This window comes from Ciconia boyciana, chromosome 20, assembly GCF_034638445.1.
Source record: "Ciconia boyciana chromosome 20, ASM3463844v1, whole genome shotgun sequence".
NCBI lineage: Eukaryota > Metazoa > Chordata > Aves > Ciconiiformes > Ciconiidae > Ciconia > Ciconia boyciana.
In genome coordinates, this window is record NC_132953.1 from 4578232 (window position 1) to 4598052 (window position 19821).

General features: G+C 41.8%; 1 protein-coding gene across 1 annotated transcript in view; it reads left to right on the forward strand.

Annotated features, from left to right (window-relative positions):
* LOC140661773 (uncharacterized) overlaps positions 1-600 on the forward strand; it is a 140631-nt gene extending 140031 nt beyond the window's left edge. Inside the window, exon 13 of the mRNA XM_072884419.1 lies at positions 472-600. Within this exon, the coding sequence (XP_072740520.1) occupies positions 472-509 (38 nt within the window). The 3' untranslated portion in view covers positions 510-600. The remainder of the gene's footprint in view (positions 1-471) is intronic.
* The last annotated feature ends 19221 nt before the right edge of the window (positions 601-19821 follow it).

Here is a 19821-nt window from a genome sequence, read left to right on the forward strand (position 1 = left end):
TATATGTGTTTGTTTGCACATGTGGTCCACCTTTGTTCTCCACTAATGTACTCCATCTTTAAAAGAAACAGTTAGTGCTCGGACTTGTTGTGGGCCAGATGCTTACCTGGTATGAATCAGGGAAGTTCTGCTGGAATAAAACTGAGCTGCGCTAGTTTGTGCTGGCTGAGGATCAAGCCCAGAGAAATATATGTATGTGTTTTATCTATTTTGTAAAATTGTACGAGAAATGGCTTGCTTTGGAAGCTCACCAACCTTCCCGTTCTAAATTTGGATTGCTTACATGCACCAAAGCATTTCTAGATGAAGGACCATGTGGTCATCTTCCAGACAATGTTCATATCCTCTATTGACTAGAATGGTGTAGCCTCAGTTATTTAAAATATAGCTGCAATCTGCAACATCAGAGCATTTTATGTCCAGTGTGAGTGCTTTACTCTGAAAGTAAAGTCTTTTTCTTTTCTCCCTTAGGTCCCTCAACACAGCATGTAAAACTCAAGAAGACATAGCCTGAAGGGCCCCCGTCTTATATCTAATCATGGGAACTATCGTTTAGTATTGATATTGCCTTATTAAAGCAATTAGCCAAGCATTTCAGAAGCTTGTTAATGTTTCTAGAGTGACTTCTAATGAGGGATAATGATAACAAGCATGGAAGGTCTCTGGTGAACTTTAGATAATGATGTAAATCTGAGAAAGGTCAATGATATTCGTGGATTCAATGATGGCCATTCCATTTCCATTCATTACCTAGTTCAGCTTTTATTTTCTCTTCCCAGGCCATTTACATCTACAAGAACATGTTCCTTATCCAATCTGGAACCCTACCACTTGGTTCACAGGTTGACTTAGCTAGGAAGTAAATGACGCTGAGCCTTAGCACTCCTTGTAATGAGCTCAAGTCCAGACGACAACAAATCAATTAACAGAAGGAAAGCAGATACAGCAGGAGGCACGATGACAATGACTATGTTTTGCATTTACATAGCAAAACATTTCCCCAGAAGATCCCAAAACAGGGGCCTGGACATCACGAGGAGCATTGCGTGGCTGTGGAAAGGATAATGCCAGGGGGAGTGAGATCAAGCAGAAAGGCATGGAAGGGTCCTACAGGCAAGCAAGAAATGGAGCTGCTTTGCCAGAACTGGACTGGAAAGTTCAGGTAGGACAGCCAGGTCTAGAGCTGTAGGAACTATTTGTATTGGTATTATATAGGCATTTGCTAGCATAGAAATATCAAGTACGTACACCCCATCCCCACTAACACGTCTGTGCTGACAGATTTCTAATCTATCCCTGTCCCTGGTCAGGGACTATGGGCCTAATCCACAGACGTCAGTGCAACACTGACTGTGCACAGGACTGCAAAGCAGCCCTGCCAAAGGGGTGCAAAATTCTGGAAGGGAGCTTGAGAAGGCTGCGGGGGTCAGACTGGGCACTGCTTCAGTGCAGGCTGTCACATGAAGTTCTGGCTAAAGGTCTTGTGCAGTCCTTCAAGGAGGAGGATGTGAAGGCAGGGTGTAGCAAGAGGAAGGGTATTTCCACCCTTGCACAAAGTCATTACAGGAATTGGTGCTGTATATAATTCTGATATGAACATTGTTTTTATCAAGAGCCACAGAAGTAGTTTGAGGGGTAAGGAAAGATAGACTGAAAGAGCTGTCTATTTAGGAAAAAGAATAGAGAGAGATTACTTGATTACTCCATGCTGGCACTCCACTGGTACATTCATGAGAAGAAAATGCTAGATACCGAAAGGCCATTTAATCTACTAGAGATAAGCATAAAAGCCTGTTACCAAGCCAGGCAAATTTAAAATGGAAATGAAGTGCACTGTGGAGGGAAAAAAAAACCTCACTTTTTTTTTTAAAGTAAGGGTGATCAGCCAGGGGAAGAAACTCATTAGTAGGTCAATAAACTGCCTCTTGCAATTGGTCAGGGACTTGAGAGCACCAGCAGGTGCTAATGGCCTTGCCCAGCCTCACCTTGCCCAGCCTGCTGCCCGTTGCCCCCACAGCTCTATTTAAGCTCAGGTGTGGGCCCCCCAGATTCACCTAAGATTTGCTGGGGGTATGTGTCCTGCTGTTCCTGACCTGTAGACTGGTCTTCCCAGACTGATCCTGGACCTTCTGCATCACCTCACCTTCACTAGATGGTCACTGGAGCATGAGCTGTGTCCTTGCTGGTGAGGCTGCCCTTACTCCTCTCTGTGCCTTAGTTTACCCATCTGTTTAGCAGACCCCATTACGCTTGTATTACTGACCTGATAGGTGCTATTATGAGGATTAATAATTAACAATGGGATTTGTAAATCTGGGCTGACTCTACAGAGCTCAGAGAATTGTTCCAGGCTTGGAAATCAAAGGAGGCAGAAGGTAATTGTAAATCATTTTCAGGAAGTAGCTTTATGCCTTTGGTGGAAAGAAATATATAAGGGAAAGGTATTAAATGGAATGCCTTCCATTCACACACTCTTTACTAATATTTTGAAGCTGTAGATCACCTTTTGATGATTAGTGCAAATATTTGCTCTTTGTTTATTATTCTGTGTCTCTTTAAGATTGAAAAGGAAGGGAACTAGGAATGGCTGGTGAGAGGGGCAGATGGGAATTATTAAATAAGTAAATAAAAGGCCAGTCATCACATTAATCACTCCAGTCCCCACTCTGTAAGGATCCCTGTGCTGGTGAACCCTTCTCCCCGGGCACAAAGTCACTGGAGCCGAGAGGGCCCGTGCCTGGACGTGTTTGCCTGCTGGCAGGAGCTCCCGTAGGACTGGGAGCGGGCTCTTCATCTGCATCTCCTCCTCCTTCATCTGTCCCTGCTTTTTTAGACTGCAAGCTCCTATGTGTTTGGGTAGCACTGAGCACGGTAGGCGAGCTGACTCTGTTTCATAATAACTGATAACTGTAGAGAGAAGAGAATGTTGTTTTGGGAAAGAATTGGTATTATTGAGTGCTCAAGCTGAGACAAGCCAAGCCATCGAGGCTCACTGTAGGAAATGAGAAAGTTCATGCACTCAGGAGAGAAGAAAGCTTGAAGGGGAGATGCAGAAATTAAGTGACTTGCCCAAGGTTACATATTTGGTCAAGACCGGATAAACCACTTGCTCAAGCCCAGCCTCAGGGAGCCCCGCTCCTTGGGCTACCATGCTTTTCCAGGTATATAACTTTCAGTCACAAGCTTCTTCCCCAGAAGCCTCCCCTAGTCCTGCCTTCATTTGAAATTTCTTTCTTGGCTTATTAATTTGAATTTTTCCCAGCCAGGGTTTGTCTGAATATCTGCTCTGTTTGCCCTCTACAACTTTTACACTTCAGAAGTTCTTATTTAAAAGAAAAAATCCCACCCAAACCAACACAAAATAGCCCACGAAAACCACACAGCTTTGCCACAGAACATCCCTTGTCCTCTCCCTGAGTTTCTCTCTGAAGAATGTGTGAAGAATAAGAGTTGCCTCATGGTTTGGATGAAATTATGTATCTTTATTAGGTTTCTGTTCTCAGGAAACAATTTATTAGACATAAGAATGTTATGTTATACTACCTCCTCCTTTTTGCCTGGGAATTTACAGTTCACACACTGCACCAGCACATAAATCCAGTTTTATTTCTCAATTTATTCACCTGGAACTAAGTGGATTAAATCTTTTTTTAAAGGAGACCGGCACTGCATTTTCAAATAGAAGCACTGCAAATAATCACAATTGTTAGGCAGACAAATTAGAGGTGGCTGTGGACATGCAGTTGCTTTCTATGCAAACTTTTATGCTTGCCGAGTTTAAATGGTGATTTTTTTTTTTCAGTGCAAAATTTACCTTTAATGACCCTCTTTCCCCTTAATAAACCAGGATTGATTAGAATTTGGCTTTAAGAGATGAAAGGACTCTGCAATTATCTACTTGTATATGCCCTTCAGTAAACTACCTTGTCTCCCCCTTTCTACCTCCCCTTCTTAAGAAGACTTTCCCAGGTCCCTCTTGGCTGCGGTTGAACGATGTTGGCTCATGTCCATGCTGCAACAAAGACCTGGCATTCCAGCTGTCTGCTTCTAATCTCCAGTGTCAGCTCTTGTTAATGTTTCAGCATGAAATCAGAGGGGGCAAAGCTGCATGGAATATTAAAACCATGATCAGAATTCCACTGAAATGCTGATAGTCTGCAAGCACCATTAGGAGGGCCGTCAAATCACTGTCTCGCATTAAATAAAAAGAAAAGATTTCTATCGCTGGGGCGCACGGGAAGTACAATCAGTGAATCACTGAACTAAATTAGCATTTTTTCAATTGGAGATCGAAGTTGATTTATTGTTCTACACAACATTAATGTAACTATGTGCTTGACCTGTTAAGGCAGCTAATTTTTCATTTAAATGGGTTCTTTCTGTATGCAAAAAGGTTGTAATCATATTTCAACTTTGCAAAGTGATCAGGAAAGTACTGGACTGTTTCAAAATTGTCTTAAGGAGTCTCTCTTCCCTCCGTCCCTCCCCCCCTCCCTTATGCCTAGTGGTCAAGGGCAAGCAGTTTAAAAAAAAAAAAAAGCTGTCTCAAGTAATAAGCTTAATTGTCATTTGACTTGAGCTATTTTACACCACTTTGGCCACGTAGAAAAGCATTTGAGTGGGTGTAAATTTCACACCCCCGAGCCCTGCAAAGGCATCTTAGTACACAAGGAGGATCTGTCCCATGAATAATTTCAGGTTTTGCAAAAAGGGGGGGTTTGTTATTCTTCCACATTTATTTTTCTCACTGTCCTGAGTAAACAGTTGCTAGATATGACCATAGACATCTTGTATTTTCTGTAAGTTTAAAAAAAAAAGCTCTGAGTTCAATGGCAGCAGACTGAATTAAAGACTGAGAAATGTAGGCCAATACAAAGCTCAGTTCAGAGTGAGCAGTGCAGAAATTCCTGCTGGTTTTAATAGACTTTGCGAGGTACTATACATGTAGAGTAAGAGTTGTCGTTTTCCAGTGACGTTTGTTTTGCAAATGAAAATGATGACTTACTGGAAGTGAAGCTGCCTGTGAGAAAGCGTTGCTGATGAGTCTGAAAAAAGCATAGCTGTCCAAGAGGAAGTCTACTTTTCTGGTCTGAAAGGCCACTCCATTTTGCAAATATAATTTATAGTTTGCAAAGAGAGGAATGGCTTTTTTAAAAGGCAGAAATCCAATCTGTGTGCGAAACCTGCTGAGGTTGTCCCTTTCTTCTTGGTTCAGGAGGGTGAGGAGGTGGAGATTTGCAATCTCCAACAGTGGCAGGATGGGAACCCATTTCCCATCTGACTCCAGGATGTTTCCTGTTAAATGTGTCTACTTTAAACCCGGTCATTTCCAACTGTTGCTGCCTCATAGTCCAGCATCCCAATCCGGGAAAAACTTTTGTACAAATTGACATTCTCCAGATGACAATGTAGAGCACCCCGGTGCCTCCTCCCTAACAAAGTGAAGATAATATACATTTCCAATTAGTGGCACACATTCTAGTCATGTTCTCTTTTTACTCCCTAACTATCTTTGTTTTGCTAAAAAGCTGTTCGGTCATTAATGAAATCCTGCAGTTCTGCTAATCCTAGATACAATGCAGCTTTTCTCTAGCAAGCTATCCCTGACATAAAACTACAGTTACCCAAGCTCCCCACCACATTAAGATTCGTTGTCATTTGCCTTTCATTACATACCTGATGTAGCACAGTAGCAGTCAAATGTCCTTGGCAGGCAAAGCAAAGTATTTAATTGTATTAGTTTCCGCTTGCTCCGCCTTAAGAACAATTTTTTTCTTGGGAGGGAAGGGGGGAAAAAAAAACCCAACTGTATCATGGAAACTTATACTTTCTGGTTGGACATAAATGTAATTATACTTAAATTCTCAAGGCAATCTTGCAACCCCCCCCTCCCCAGCAACACTGTATTGCCAGTGCCATATGAAATGCCTCTCCGTAGAGGCGAACAATGAGGCATTCATCAAAGGGAACTAGTGATTAGATGTTTTTCATTTTCAGAACTTTAAGAGATAAATAGGGGCCCTGTTCCTTCATTTGATGTACAGTACTGTTGGGATTCAATTAATCTCTTCTGATAAATACTGTATTTCTGCAATATTATTTTGTAAGAAAGAGTGTCACACAGAATGTTGACTTCAATTCCTCAGAATATGGGTGCTGGTTTTCAATAAAGAAATATATTAAAGAAGGCTTGGATGACCACGGGGCCTAGAACAGGGCTATGAAGCTGTACAGCTTTTCTACTGAACAGCCTTGTTTTTTCCCAGTGTTTCCCTTCAAAAAAAGACATTAGATGGAATAAGGAGCAAAATGTGAAAACTCTAGCATATGTTTTAGGAGATCTGAATTCTGTCCCTGGCTTTTCTGTGGAATTATTGAGTCTCTTGGTGTGTTTGTGCCCAATTCTGTTACTGGAAGTTAATAATCTTGTTCTTCATCAAGATGTTGGGGATAGCTTTTTTAAACTCTTTTGAAATGCTCAAGTACTATGGGGTTAAGCAGTGCAGGGACCTCTATAGATAAATGCAGTTACTATGTGTAATTTCTACAGTCTTCATTTGAATATGCAGAATTGCAACCAAAGGGAGCTATCGCTGGCTGCTCTATGGCTTATGAAAAATGAGTTCCTGCTTTCAGCCCTGAAAGCACAGTCTAGGCTGTGTGTCTGTGTTACAAAAGCTGTCTCTGCAATTGATAATAATTTACTCATCTATTCCCATTGACAATTTTATTAATAAGATCAATGACTGAACAGGCCTCAAACACTGAACACGCATCTTGTCATTGCTGGAGCAAATGAGGGCTATTGATGGAGCAGGGAGGTGTAGGTTTGTGTTGCTGCTGCTGCCCGGTACATTATCGGTGGGTGGACCAAGAAAATAGGTCAGGTTTGATCAATAGGCCTGCTCTCGTGAGTACTGAATCTACTTATACAAATGGACCGGCTCAATTAAAAAAATAAATAAATTAGGTAACTATAAGGCCCTATTTGAACTTAATCTAAAGAAGGAATAACTACGCTCCTGGCAGCAATGCTGAAGTTGTGCAAGTGCTGCGAGGAAGCTCTGTGAAGGCGATGCCTGTCAAAAAGGTTCCTGCCTGATGTCACGGGGTCCTCGGGTGGATATTTCGAACTCTTTGTCCATACTGCCATGAAGAGCTGAGACCCTCAGCTGGTGTAGCCCTATGGGGTGATTTACACAGTTAAAGCCCAGCTCAGCACAATCCCAAAGTTGTAATATTGCGCACGCATTTTAATCAATCTGGCTTAAATTGCCACAACCCCTTTTAGGTCCATTTGTGGTTTTATCATGATCACATTCCACTGCTAGAACTTATAATCTGTCTTTCCTTGTGATTATTCTGCACTAAAACTACTTTGTTTGTATGTTTTGCTATAGAATGAGCAGCCATTTATTTAGAGTGGCACACACTGCATTGCTAAGTCGAAAGATTTAACAAATGGTGTTCATTAAGGGTTTGATCCTCCTCCCATTTACCTCTTTGGCAAATCTGCCACTGGTTTTACTAGAGCAGAATCAGATACTGATTAAATACGAGTTTACCACTGAGGACAAGATAGGGATTTATGGTCAAATGCTGCAGTCAGTTGCCAGAGCACCACGGAAATATCAAGGGACAAGTGGCAGCTGTACCTATGAAATGAGAAATGTTTTTGGCACAAATCTTGATCTTTGTATTTTAAAGATGCAATAGCTCCTTTGTAGTCTTCGGGATTGATGTTAGGCTTGTTGAGGTCAATAGGAATCTTTCAAATGATTTCAAGGGCTTTGGATCAAGTCTAAAGACAAACTGCTCATAAAAAGTCAAGAACTAGACATAGATTTGGGGAGGGACAAGGAGGTCATTCAGTTAAAAAAAGTGGATTTTCTAAATTTTTGCTGGTTTTATCAGGTGCTTTCTGAATGCAGCTCAGCTTGTATTATCTGCAAGATTTTATGTCACTGCAGTATCTCAAGCTGCACCGATAACAGGATCTCACAATGTATTCTTAACACAAAACATGTAGAGAGTTTTGGAAGGTTTAGTCTCTGGATTAACTGAGTGGAAAATGTCTTTCATTGTAGCTACAGATGGCCCACAACACAGGGGAGGAATCTGGAGAAAAAATCAGAACCTCTTTGTCTTTGCCACTTCATTAGGTTTTCCAAAACTCTGAACAAGATTGGTCATAAGATGAGAGAAGGGATGGAGAATTATTATTTTTCATATTTCCTCATTCTTTTTCATCTTCTTACTGTTTTCCCAAACAGAAAACATAAAATGCATTTCTCATTTAAAAAAATATGAACGTGGGGAAAAAAATTCAAACCCTTTGTATTTTTTACTCTATAGGAGAGGCTAATACTTGAAGGAAACCTAGCAAGCCACCTTGCAAAGAATATGAAAAGGTTATAAACCCAATTCAAGCAATTTGAGTTGCTTGAAATTTGAAATTGAATTTCAAGCAACAGAAAGGAGCCATTTGATCCTTGATTTCCGATTTGTTTTGTTTTTCTCTGAGGTTTCTCTCCATGAGGAGTTTGATTCCTGATGTGCTGTAGTGAGATTGCTGAATATCTGGTGTCATGGGAATTCGTGCTCCCCTCTGACGAGTCATGCTTCATTACGACTATCATCAAAATCAAAATAGCAACATTTTTGCTGACTGTACTGCTAATCCAATGGAGACTGGAGAGAGAGAGGTGGGTGGGCAGAGAGAAAGCATAGCAGTGATAATGTCACTTAGTTGGGAACAGGATACCTTCCTGTATAAGATTAAGTTATCAAATTAAAGCCTAGTACCGTGATCAACAAACTCAATTCTCCATATATGATATGATTGCCGGTCTGGGCCAAATTTATCCTTGATAGAAAGCCATCTGTGTGTATAATTCTGTCCAGGTTGAAGTGGGACCCTTGATACTAACAGGACCACCACCACTGACAAAGATATCTGTATGTAAACACCATTCTTGGGTCTTGTGAATAATACTACTGAGATGCCTAGGGTGATTTTCATTTAATTTCTCAAGCCCTTACAGTAAAAGGGTCATACCTCCATGACAGGATATTTACCAGTGAGAAGACATCTCTGCTTTGTGGGAAAACGAAAAACTAGGCCAGCCAGCAATTGCAAAGGAAATCTGTATCCTGTATTTGTAGCACATTAATAACATGACTAGTGACCTTTCTGAAGACAACAAATGCGTAGAATTGATTGTCCTACCCAGGAGCTGTGCAGATCAGTTATTTTCAGACCAGTCTTTGTTGTGGTCACATCTTTGGCCAGTGCAAACTCAGTGTGGGTATAGTTTAGTCTGGTTAAATCCAAATACAGTTGAGTAACTAGAACAATGCCTTGGTATGGCTGCCAAAGGTACAGCTGCTGGTGGCCATGCTTGAGCCTGTACATTTTACAGAGTTTCTCCTAAAGACAAGGTAAAAGTCTTTGGTTTGTTTTGTTTTTGTTTTTTTTTTAAAGCTCCAGAATCTCACTTTTCTCAACTATATATACATATATACACACACACTTGATTTTTCATTATGATCTGAGAGGAGGATGGTAATTCAGGTCCCCAGAAGTTTTTAGTATTTTGGTAATTTCATACTTTATGAGGGAATAAAAATCCCAGAGTCTTGTGTCCTCCCTTATTTGGAATTAATCCCAAGGGCAGCACCATGGTTTACTGCTTTGAAAACCCAGAGGTCCCGGATCTAAGGCAATCTGCTGGGTCAGCTTTACTGGTGGGTTTCTCCAGCCTGAGAGTTGGAATTTTGAGCAGTTCTCCAGGGTTATACTTGGAAATCAGAGAGGGTTCCTTGGGTTATGTCACACCTGCAGAAAAACCAAACCCTCCTTGGAAAATACTCTGATTTTGCAAGCTACCAGTTTTCAAAAACCTCTGATTTTCTTGACAATCTCTATCTTTCTTAGTACATACCTGCCTCTCCTGTGACTTGTCACTCCCTGAAGACAAATGGGACAAAGAAAGGCTACATGATTTGCTGCAGGCCAAGGAAGAGACAGAGGAAGTGCAAGACTTCTGTTTTCTTTCTCTCACAACTGCAGTGAAGTCCTTCTATAAATTGTAAGGTAGCAACAGATCCTCTAGACCGGTCAGACCTGTCTGTTTGTCCACGTGCCTAAAAATTGTTGCGAAGCCCTCTCTTTTCATGAGAATCCAACCAGATGATAATGTCTGTGTGGCATGGGGTATTCTTAACACCAGTCATTAGACAGTCACTTGCTCTAAATTTCCCTTAAAATATTGCTTTATCTACCCAGTACTATAAACTTCTATTGCAACAGGATTACCAGGAAGGTTAATTAGGGAGCAAACAACTAGCCTGAAACCTAGTAGGTAATTTGCAAGTTGGGTTTCCTGCATGAAGGCAGGTAAATCTCTGGTACCTAGGAGTGGGGTGGATGGTTTGCTTCCTGCGTGTATCCCGGAGTAATATACAGAATCCATTAGAGAGATGCCTAATCATCTTAACCTGTCAGATCCAAACCACCCTCTTTTAAGAGCCAATTTGTTTTCCTGCCAGATCGATGTTCTTATCTGTAATTGCACAGGCCATGAATGGCACCCAATAACCAGTTAATATTCCGTTCCATTCCATGGCAGGGTGGGGAGCAGGGAAATGTCTTAATTTAAACATTTATTGTACAACTGTGAAAATGTCCTAAGTGAAATTAATTGAAGCTCATGGAGAATAACTTATAAATCACCTTGTCTGGCTTGCATAAAATGATATAAGGATATGCCGAAGCCTTATCGTGGTGCTCTGTAGAGCTGGAGAAAGCTTTAACCCTAAGGTTACTGCTGTTATTCTGGCTCCAGGATGGAAGAGATCTGACTCCTACAGGTTATGTGATAAAGGGAGGACTGATTTAATTAATAATAATTCACAAATTTTTACTGTTAGTTTGCATTTTCCCAACATCTCTCTGCAATGGATTGTGCTAGACAATTTGAATATAGTGTTAATACTGTCAGCCATTCATCCCTTATACTTCAGTAGCACTTTAAAGAGGGGTAATAATCCCGTCAGACTGTGCTTTTCACAGTACAAATATCACCAGAAAATGGAAAAACAACCCTAGTGACATTAGCAGAATAGGATATAAACAATACTGGCTAAAATACAAGATGGAAATTAGGCAGGCTAATGGGGAATTTGAAGAGCACATAAAGACGCAAACAACTTGCAGAGAATTTATTGATTTGCTAGAAACAGTGGGACTGGAAAGGAAATACTTGTTACACTTGAGGAAGGTTAGAAGAACACTTAAGGAAAAGAGCAATATTGCAGACAAATAAAAGCCATACCTACCTCTTAACTCTTATGACAGTGGATAGTAGGGGAAGACGCAATGCAGTGACAGAAAAGGAAGCACTGAGACAGGGATGGAGGTTTGAGATGGACTGTATCTTTTAGTTTGCTTTTGTGCAGCATTCAACACCATGGAGGCCTGGTTTATGGCTCCTATCTGCTGCCATAATACGAACAGTAAAAGAGCAAGAAGTTACAAGGACCAAAAAGCGCATACCTGTGATTTGTGAAAGACATGACCGAGCTATTGAGAAAAACTGATAATCCTGCTCAAATCAGCTGCTCTATAGGAAGCCTGCAAAGTCTGCCTCTTTGGAAACATTCTGCATATTGCAAATCAGCAAGGCTTAATTAAGCGGTGGGCAGGCTGAATGAAGAAGTTATTTAAAATAGACTTCTGTAACAACTACTTGATACGATACAGAGAAACCAATGCAGCTCCTGTAAAGGAAATTCACATCTCTATAACAGACACTTGGGAACAGGTCAACAAACTAGTGAATAAAGGAGAACTGGTTGACATAATTTATATAGACATGCAGAAAGTCTTTGGACAAAGTCCCTAACAAGAGGCTACTAAGGAAGCCAAGTACCCAAGGGCTGACTGGTAAAGCACTGTCATGGACTAGATATGAGTAAAAAGCCCCCCCCCCCCCGCCCCCCCCGCTATACACACACCCCAAGAAGGGAAGTAAATGGTCCATTTTTAACGTGGCAAAAAATCAGTGCTATGCCTAGAGTTTTGTAGTTGCTTAAACATATTTACCGTTGAGTTGGAAAAGTGAAAAGTAAGGCGGGAAAAGCTGATTTGGGCTAAGCTGGAGGTGGTTGAATGGTTTTAATGGAACCCTACATAGTAGAAGGGAAGCCTGAGGGGCAGGGTGGAAATTCCTGGCTGACAACTCCAAGGGACTCTTCAAAAGAGTATCTGGACAGCCCATATCTATCAAAGTTATCATTGAAGAGAAAGAAAGAGGTCTCTAACTGAGCAGTTCAATGTTATCACTGTTCAGTCTACAGCAGTGGCTAAGAAAAACACCAGTGAAGTGGTAGGAAAAAAACAACTAGTATGGAACATGATATTGAAAATATAAAGATATTATATCAGTGTCCCATGATATTGGTTACTCCTACGCAAGTAGGATACAGCATAAATAGAAACAGCTGGGAGACGGACAACAGAAATAATTAGATGCCTGCAAAAGTTCTCAAAAGAATAATTTCTTGAAAGAGATTGTTCAGATGACAGAACTTAGAAGTAAATAATAAAAGGAGCAGAGAAGGTGAATTGCAGTACATTCAAAATGGTTAAAAAGAACTGGGTTTTGTACAATTTACAAAAACCTGTGGAGTTCTTTGTCTCTTGACATGGCTGAGGCCAGGAATCTGGTGGGATTGAAAAATTCATTGAACATTTGTACAGTGAATGGAAACATCTGCAGTAAAATGGGTGGGATGCTATTCTTCGAAAAGAACCAGCACCAACCCTCCTACTTTGGGGCACAGTTTAAATAGTGACTGAGGAAAGGATTGGGAAGAAACTTCCTCATTAAGGTTTTCTGTTGTGATCCAGGAGGAGATATGTACTTTCTTCTGAAAAGACTGACTAGCAGTGTCAGATCGCTGTAATAGGTTACCCATGGGTCTAAATAAATATGGCAACGCATAGTTTTAATTATAGCATATTGTCACGTTGTCCAAATTTTTGTGAAAGGAAGGGTAGTTTAAGAGCGAATTAAAATTTCTCCTAGCTGCAATATGGCATCATCAATGCACATCTGTACCCAAATGCTTAAGGCAGTAATTGAACAAGTTTATAACACTCAATTAAAATTTATTGCACAGGTATATTTAAGTGCTAGCAATAAATGACAGACTGAGGGAGATTATTTGTGGTTATTCTTAATAGGGGGGATGAGACTCCTGCAGAATTCTCAAATTATTTGCCCAGTTGGGAAAGGATTGAAAATAACGGTGAATTTTCATTTACAATTTTTTTTTTAATGAAGCAGACAAGTAGCATTTCTCCAGTTGGAGAAGAAGCCCATCCTTGGCTGAGGTGGAGGGCAGGGCGAGAGAGGAGGTGTCCTGGGGGTGCAGGGGATGCCCATGGGGTGCAGTGCTGGGGGTCCCGATGCAGGGGCGGGGGCTGCCTGCTGTGCTTGCCCTGGCCACCTCCCCGGCAGCCCCTCGGCCCTGCCGGGTGCCTCCTCCCAGGGCAGGGGCCCAGCCCAGATTTGCTGAGCGCCCCTGGATCACTTCACAAAAGCGTCAAAGAAACCTGGGGAGTCCAAAATTCAAGAGCCAAAAATTCATTCCTAGGAAAGAAAAGAAACCAGAACAAAACAGCAAAGCCCCAAACCAGGATTTTAAGACGAGCTGAAACTTGGTGACACAGGCAGTAAATTTGACAGCTTCTTGCCACCTCCTCCTGGTGTGATTTACTTTGAACTTTTCAATATAAACAGTGCTAAAACTGTACTCAGGTAGGGCTTTTATGGCCAAGGTTTGCAACTTTCCTGCAAATTACTGGCACAGAACAGGACACTAACAGTCCTGTCCACCTTTCCCTACTGCAAAACTGTTATTAACTCACTGAAAATGTACATGCAGGGAAGCAAAATCAGATCTCTAAATATGAAGCAGAAACAAAGCATGAAAAGAAAGAAAGAAAAGCATCGTATTAGACCAGAAAATGTATCGGGCAAAATAGTTTTGCTCTGTTCTTCAATGCAAGTCAAAAGGATTGGGATAAAATATGCATGTGTGTGTATATATATATAGCTGCACAGGGAATTTTTTTTCTGTTTTGAAATCCAGATCAGTGCAACAGGAAAATAAAATGCTGAGCCACCACACAAACCTCTCGTCTTTCTTTTCTGTGTCAACTCTTACTCGCAGAGAACAGCATTTCGTTTCCTACTGTTGAGGCAGCAGCAACTAAAGTGAATGTTCATATGTGTGGTGAGGCATTTGTCCCTGGAAAAATAACATCTCTCCTTCTATTAACGTTTTAATTAATCCCTTTTAGTTATGAAATGTAACTTTACATTACATAAAAAAAAATTACATGCAGTCTCTTAATCTGCTAATCCTTTCTCCAGACAAGCTGGTTCTTTTTAAATCAACTGCCATTTTATCAACCCAATGGAGCAGAGATCCGGACTCAACTCTATTCAACAATACATTCTTTTCATGAGAGACTGGCCTAGCTAATATGACACCACAAAGGGCTTGAGGAATTCCAAATACCCAGCTCTTTGGATTAAAAGCATAATAATCCCATGCAGTTTTTTGTTCAGAATTGATAGAATGGTTGTATAGTGAGTCACACTTGTTTGAACTTATCAAAGTAACAATATATCAAGCGTTTCGTAGGATGATATTTTATTTTCTCAGGTTGATTCAACTTCTTTCAAGTCTTTTTTTTAAGTGTGTATTTATGACTGCCAAATGCCCCTGCAGTTAAACAATTAAAACATATAATTAAGCACAGAATCCGATAGCTGTTGTTTTATGACTAGATTTCTATACCGTTTTTATATAGACATAAGCATTGTTTTTTCCAAAACAGTAACAGCGGCACAGCACAGTACACAGTGTGTACCAGTGTAAAAGTAATTTATACTGCTGCGACTCTTTCCCCTACCCGTTGACATGCCTTTACTCTATTTCCAGGCTATATTGCAGCAGCGCCAAAGCAGGACAGCTTTTGTGTGTCAACAAGCCCGTTGGGAGACAGAAAACAAGGCTGTTAGAATTAGCGGCCCAGTAGCCTTAATAAAATCATGTGTGAAGCTAAAGCTTTGGAAAGAAGGGGGTACGGAGGAGGGGTGCAGGGCCATTGCTGTCTGACTGCCCCCACCCCAGACCTGCTTCTGCAGCAGCGAACCCCCCGTCCACCCGCAGGAAGGGACCGGGCTCCTGTGACTGTTGTTTTCTGCCAGGCACGGTGTAGTTTTCATCTCCTGTTAATGCTACCCTGAACTCAACTGACGTGAGGCTAGCCCACACGCCTCACTGTATTCCCTCCCACTTTGCATTGGATTAAGGGAGAGGAGACTGAGGCCCAACGTTTTCTTTCAGATAGGTTTTATAAGCTTATTAAAAAAGCTATCAGTTGCAATTACAAAACAGATAGCCTCTTAAAAGTGAACTGAGATACTCATTACCGTATTGCAGTTCTTGTTGGAGGAATGGGTGTTTTTATTATGAACGTGTTTTCTGCTAGCGTCAATAGGGCTGTAAGCAAATTTCATGCCTGTGAGCTAGGAGTTAATGGGCTGGAGCGCTGTGTAAGGACCTGCACTTCAGCTAGCATGGGAAGAGCGCATAGCAACTGGAAATACTTGACTAGCTCCAACAGAAGAGCCTTACGAGGGGGCTCCTTGGCCATCGCTGTCTCTGCAGGCTTCCAGGCCAGCAAGAAACAGGTCTTCCCTTTACACTGAGCTGCACAGGACACTCTGCCGTAGCTTTTCGCTCCAGTTATGGCCACAAAGACGAACCAGGATCCCTGATCCAACATCTTCCCAAGGCAGGAGTGTGGGAGAACATCTTATTCTTCTCACGGGGCAGCCACAATTCCCTATTATGCATAAAACCATACAGAACTTGTCTGGCCGGTGGGGCTGAGCTGGCGAAGTGCTGACTAGAGCATGGCAAAATCAGCCCGAGGGCCTGTGGGGATGCTCACTCACTTGCTGGCCTCCGCGTTTTCTGTAAAAACTCGGGACTGAAAGAACCCTCCCGTGCCGTTGCCATCTTATCCCTGCACTGCTCAAGGAACAGAAATTTCTTGTGGCTGGACTGGTGAGTCCTTAGTCATGTCCCTGCAGAGAACACAGAACTTCCTTTATTTTATTTATGTTTTTGTTTTCATTGTCATAACTCTTCCCTTGAGTTCCCACCCCTCCTACTCCATATGGCATCTCACAAGGGAACAATAGAGAGCTCTTCGGGGGTTTGTACTATAACTCTTCAGAAGCAAAGTATTCTCTAAGGAGCGGGTTGAATTTTTCATCCCAATTATTTCAATATTTCTACTGAATTTCAAAACTAAATACATTCACAGAAGAATTGGCAGTGTTCGGGTGAATATTTTTCATTTTTACTTTCGACCAACTGCGGAGCTAACCAGAACATTTTGAAATTTGACTCCCTTGCCAATGCCTGCTGTAAAGAAGGGAAATTTGGGAAGGGTGGTGGCAGAAATGTTTGCTAATTTCCCCGTTTCTTCTCTTTTCAGTTTGGGGCCCGACCCCAAAACCAGTGAGCCACCTCCTCAGGCTAGAGGAATAAAAGTGTTAATGAGGAAGCAAATACAGTTTAAGACTTCAGTTCTTACAGACATAGGGGAAAAAAGCAAGAACAGACACAATTTTTCAGGCCGGATTAGTACACCTTTCTTTTGCCAAGTTAATATTGTTTGCATGCCTCCTTGAAGGAGGGCTAGGTCCTTCCATACTCTGCCTGTGCCCCTTTAAACAAACACCTCGTAATACTATAGCTATAAATAGCACCGAGGTGGAAATAGCTGGATATGTTTCTCTGCCTTCTTTTGCCTTCACATTTTTCAAACATACAAACCTTCTCCCATTTTCCCCCCTCCTCCACAATGCGTGGTTATATATAGGATATTTATAATAGTCTTATTTCTAAGCAATTTTCACCACTGCCACACAGCAGGAAGAAATTGAGAAATTGCTGGTTGTTTATTTATTTATTTCTCAGTGGAGATATGCACTTAATCCTGCACAATGTGGGAATATATACTATATATATGGTATGTATTGAAACACATACTGTGTATCTATAGATAGATAGATGCATGTTTGTGTGTGCGTTTTAAATGCAGACCATATTGATTTCAATGTGGAACTTATAAAGATGGGAGATGTTCTTATCTCTGCAGGAAATAAAGTGTTTTGGGTAATATTTATGGGCAAGATGGTGACCAGCTTATGCACCCCATCATTCACAAACCTTCTTATTTAAGTGAGGGGAGGTAGACTGGGGGCTAACTGTTTGCTAGTAAGAAAGGAAATTACAGTCCAAGTACCAAGATCCCACCCCTGTCCCAAAGTCACTACAGCCCACTTGAAACCAGAGGAGTATATTGGGGAAATACCAGTGTGCACTTACCCTCCTCTCCCACCCTTCGTTAGGCATCTGCTGTGGTAACTATTAATGGGATATCAGGCTTAATGGCTAATTGCTGTGTAGCCCTATTAGCAATGCCTCCTCCGTGGCATGGGAGAGGGGAAGAGGTTTAAGGGGATCACAACTCACGCCAGCCCGACACCGTGGCAGAGGCTGGCAAGGATTTCTGCCATCTGGGTTTGATGGGGAGCCAGCCACTGCTTGGATGGCTTCAGGGTGTAAGGCAGCCACGGAGGATGCCGTGCGGCGTACCTGGGCTCCATGCGGTGCGTTTGAAAGATATGGCCCATGTGAAAAGGAAACGACATTCGTATCATTGAGCTTGGCTTGTGTAGTGCAAAGGTGCATTTACTTAAGGCTTGCTTCTCATTTGGGACCCACCCTGCCCCAAAAAAAAAGAGGATTCAGATGTTTCCAATTTTGAAATCAAGCCCGGTGGGGTAGAGAAAGGGGAGGAGAAAGGGGAAGGGTAAAGCTTTAGCTGGTAGTTAAGGCAGTCCTGGGTGTTGGATTGATCCCAGGCCTGCTGTCCTCCTAGCCTTTATGAGATCTGTACGAAAAACCTTACAGGTTTTAGCAGAGTATAATGCTTGTACAGAGCTGGTCCATAAGATCAGGTGTGTTGTGCTTGGTTCAAGGCAGCTTCCAGCCTCTAGCAGGAGCTGGTAGCTGACGCTCAGAGTTCAAGAACAATGCCAGTAACACCTTCACAGATTTCCAGAAGGTGGTGTTAACTTCTGGTAACCTATAGCTTTTGTGTTTGCTAGCTCAGGTGGGCTGTTCTTCTCCTTATTAGTCTACATGCCCTTAAAATCCCTTTTTATCAATGGACTTTGTAACATCCTGTGGCAATGAGTTCCCCAAATTCACTGTGTGCTGTGTGTGTGGGAACCAGGTGTGGCTTTTATAAGATTTTTCTAATTCAAAGTGGGAATTCTTTAGGACTGGGGCTTCCCTGCTACATGGAGGACATGAAATACGTAATAGAAGAGTAGCAGGTTTTGAGCTATTTTTTCTTGATTGCATTTGACAAGTCCTGTCTATCAGCTTAGAGAAATGAAAAAGAGCAAGCATTTATCTCAGCCCTTTTTTCATCGGTATCAGGCAGCATCTGAAGGAAAGCACTATTATTTGAAAGGATTAGACCCTGAAGAATGTGCATGGGACATGAGAAGTATTGAAGCACAGTGGGTGATACCAGGAGCATCTGTGATCTAAGAAGCCCTCAGAAAGGCGAGGAAGAATGTGTGGCTGTTGCAATGGGTTCCCTGGAATGTCAAATGAACATGTGGGTGCCACCGGGTGCTGCCGAGAATGCAAAACTGTCTAGGTGGGCGCCAAGATATGCACTAAACAATATGAAACATGCCATGCGAAGCCGCTGCGACAAAGGAGAGGGGTGGGGGCGGGGAGCAGGGTGCTGGAATTAAAACATAGATTAAGCTCCCAGTATGTTTTGCTCTCACTTCTGAAGTATCTGTCTCATGCTGTTCTCCTCTTAATCTGTCAGTTACAGTTAATAGCTGATCAGAGCAGTACTTTAATGAGTCAGCCAGATTGTTTGCATAAACAGTTGCTAGGCTGATGTAACCAACAGCAGTTTGATACCGAATTCTCCCTGGATGACTTACACCTGCACTCTCCCCTCTCTCCCACCCTCTGGGTTGTTTTCTGCCAGAAGGGCACCTGAACAGGCATGGCTAAGTGGTAGGTTGTTTTTTAAAATGTATTTACATCAGTGCAGCATCCTTTTCCTTACCCATTTCCTCCTCTCCCGCCATCTAGACGAGATTTTGTGGCTAACGCACTCCAGGACGTGACTTCAGGTGTAATAATTCACAACTAGAGCTTTGCCTGAGTACTGCCTTTTGCAACCGGGTGTGAAGTATTAAGCTCTGTTTCTCACCTCAGAGTGCCTTTATCAAGATTATAATAATAAAAGCAGTACAAGAAGAGCTAAGTGCAGAGCACAACTCGGGAGATTAAATTCAAATGCTTTTCAGTGTGCTCTGACATATTTACAACTTAAATATTTTGCTTTGAAGTGATTTCAGGCATTTCATATCAAGGTAATAGTTCTGTCTGAAAAACAAATGTTTGCAGACTCATTCATTAATTACTATTATGAGAGATTCGAGAAACCCAAGGCTTAGAGCTGTACAAGTTCTGATCCAAATCTGATTTCCTTGGCCTCATCTCAGCACTATTAAAATGGCTTTCCATTTATGCAGTGCCTTTTTCTGTGACATTCTGAAAGCCCTTGATAAAAATTAATTAACCCATAATGCAAATCTGTCAAAGCTGGAAAAAGAACCCCTG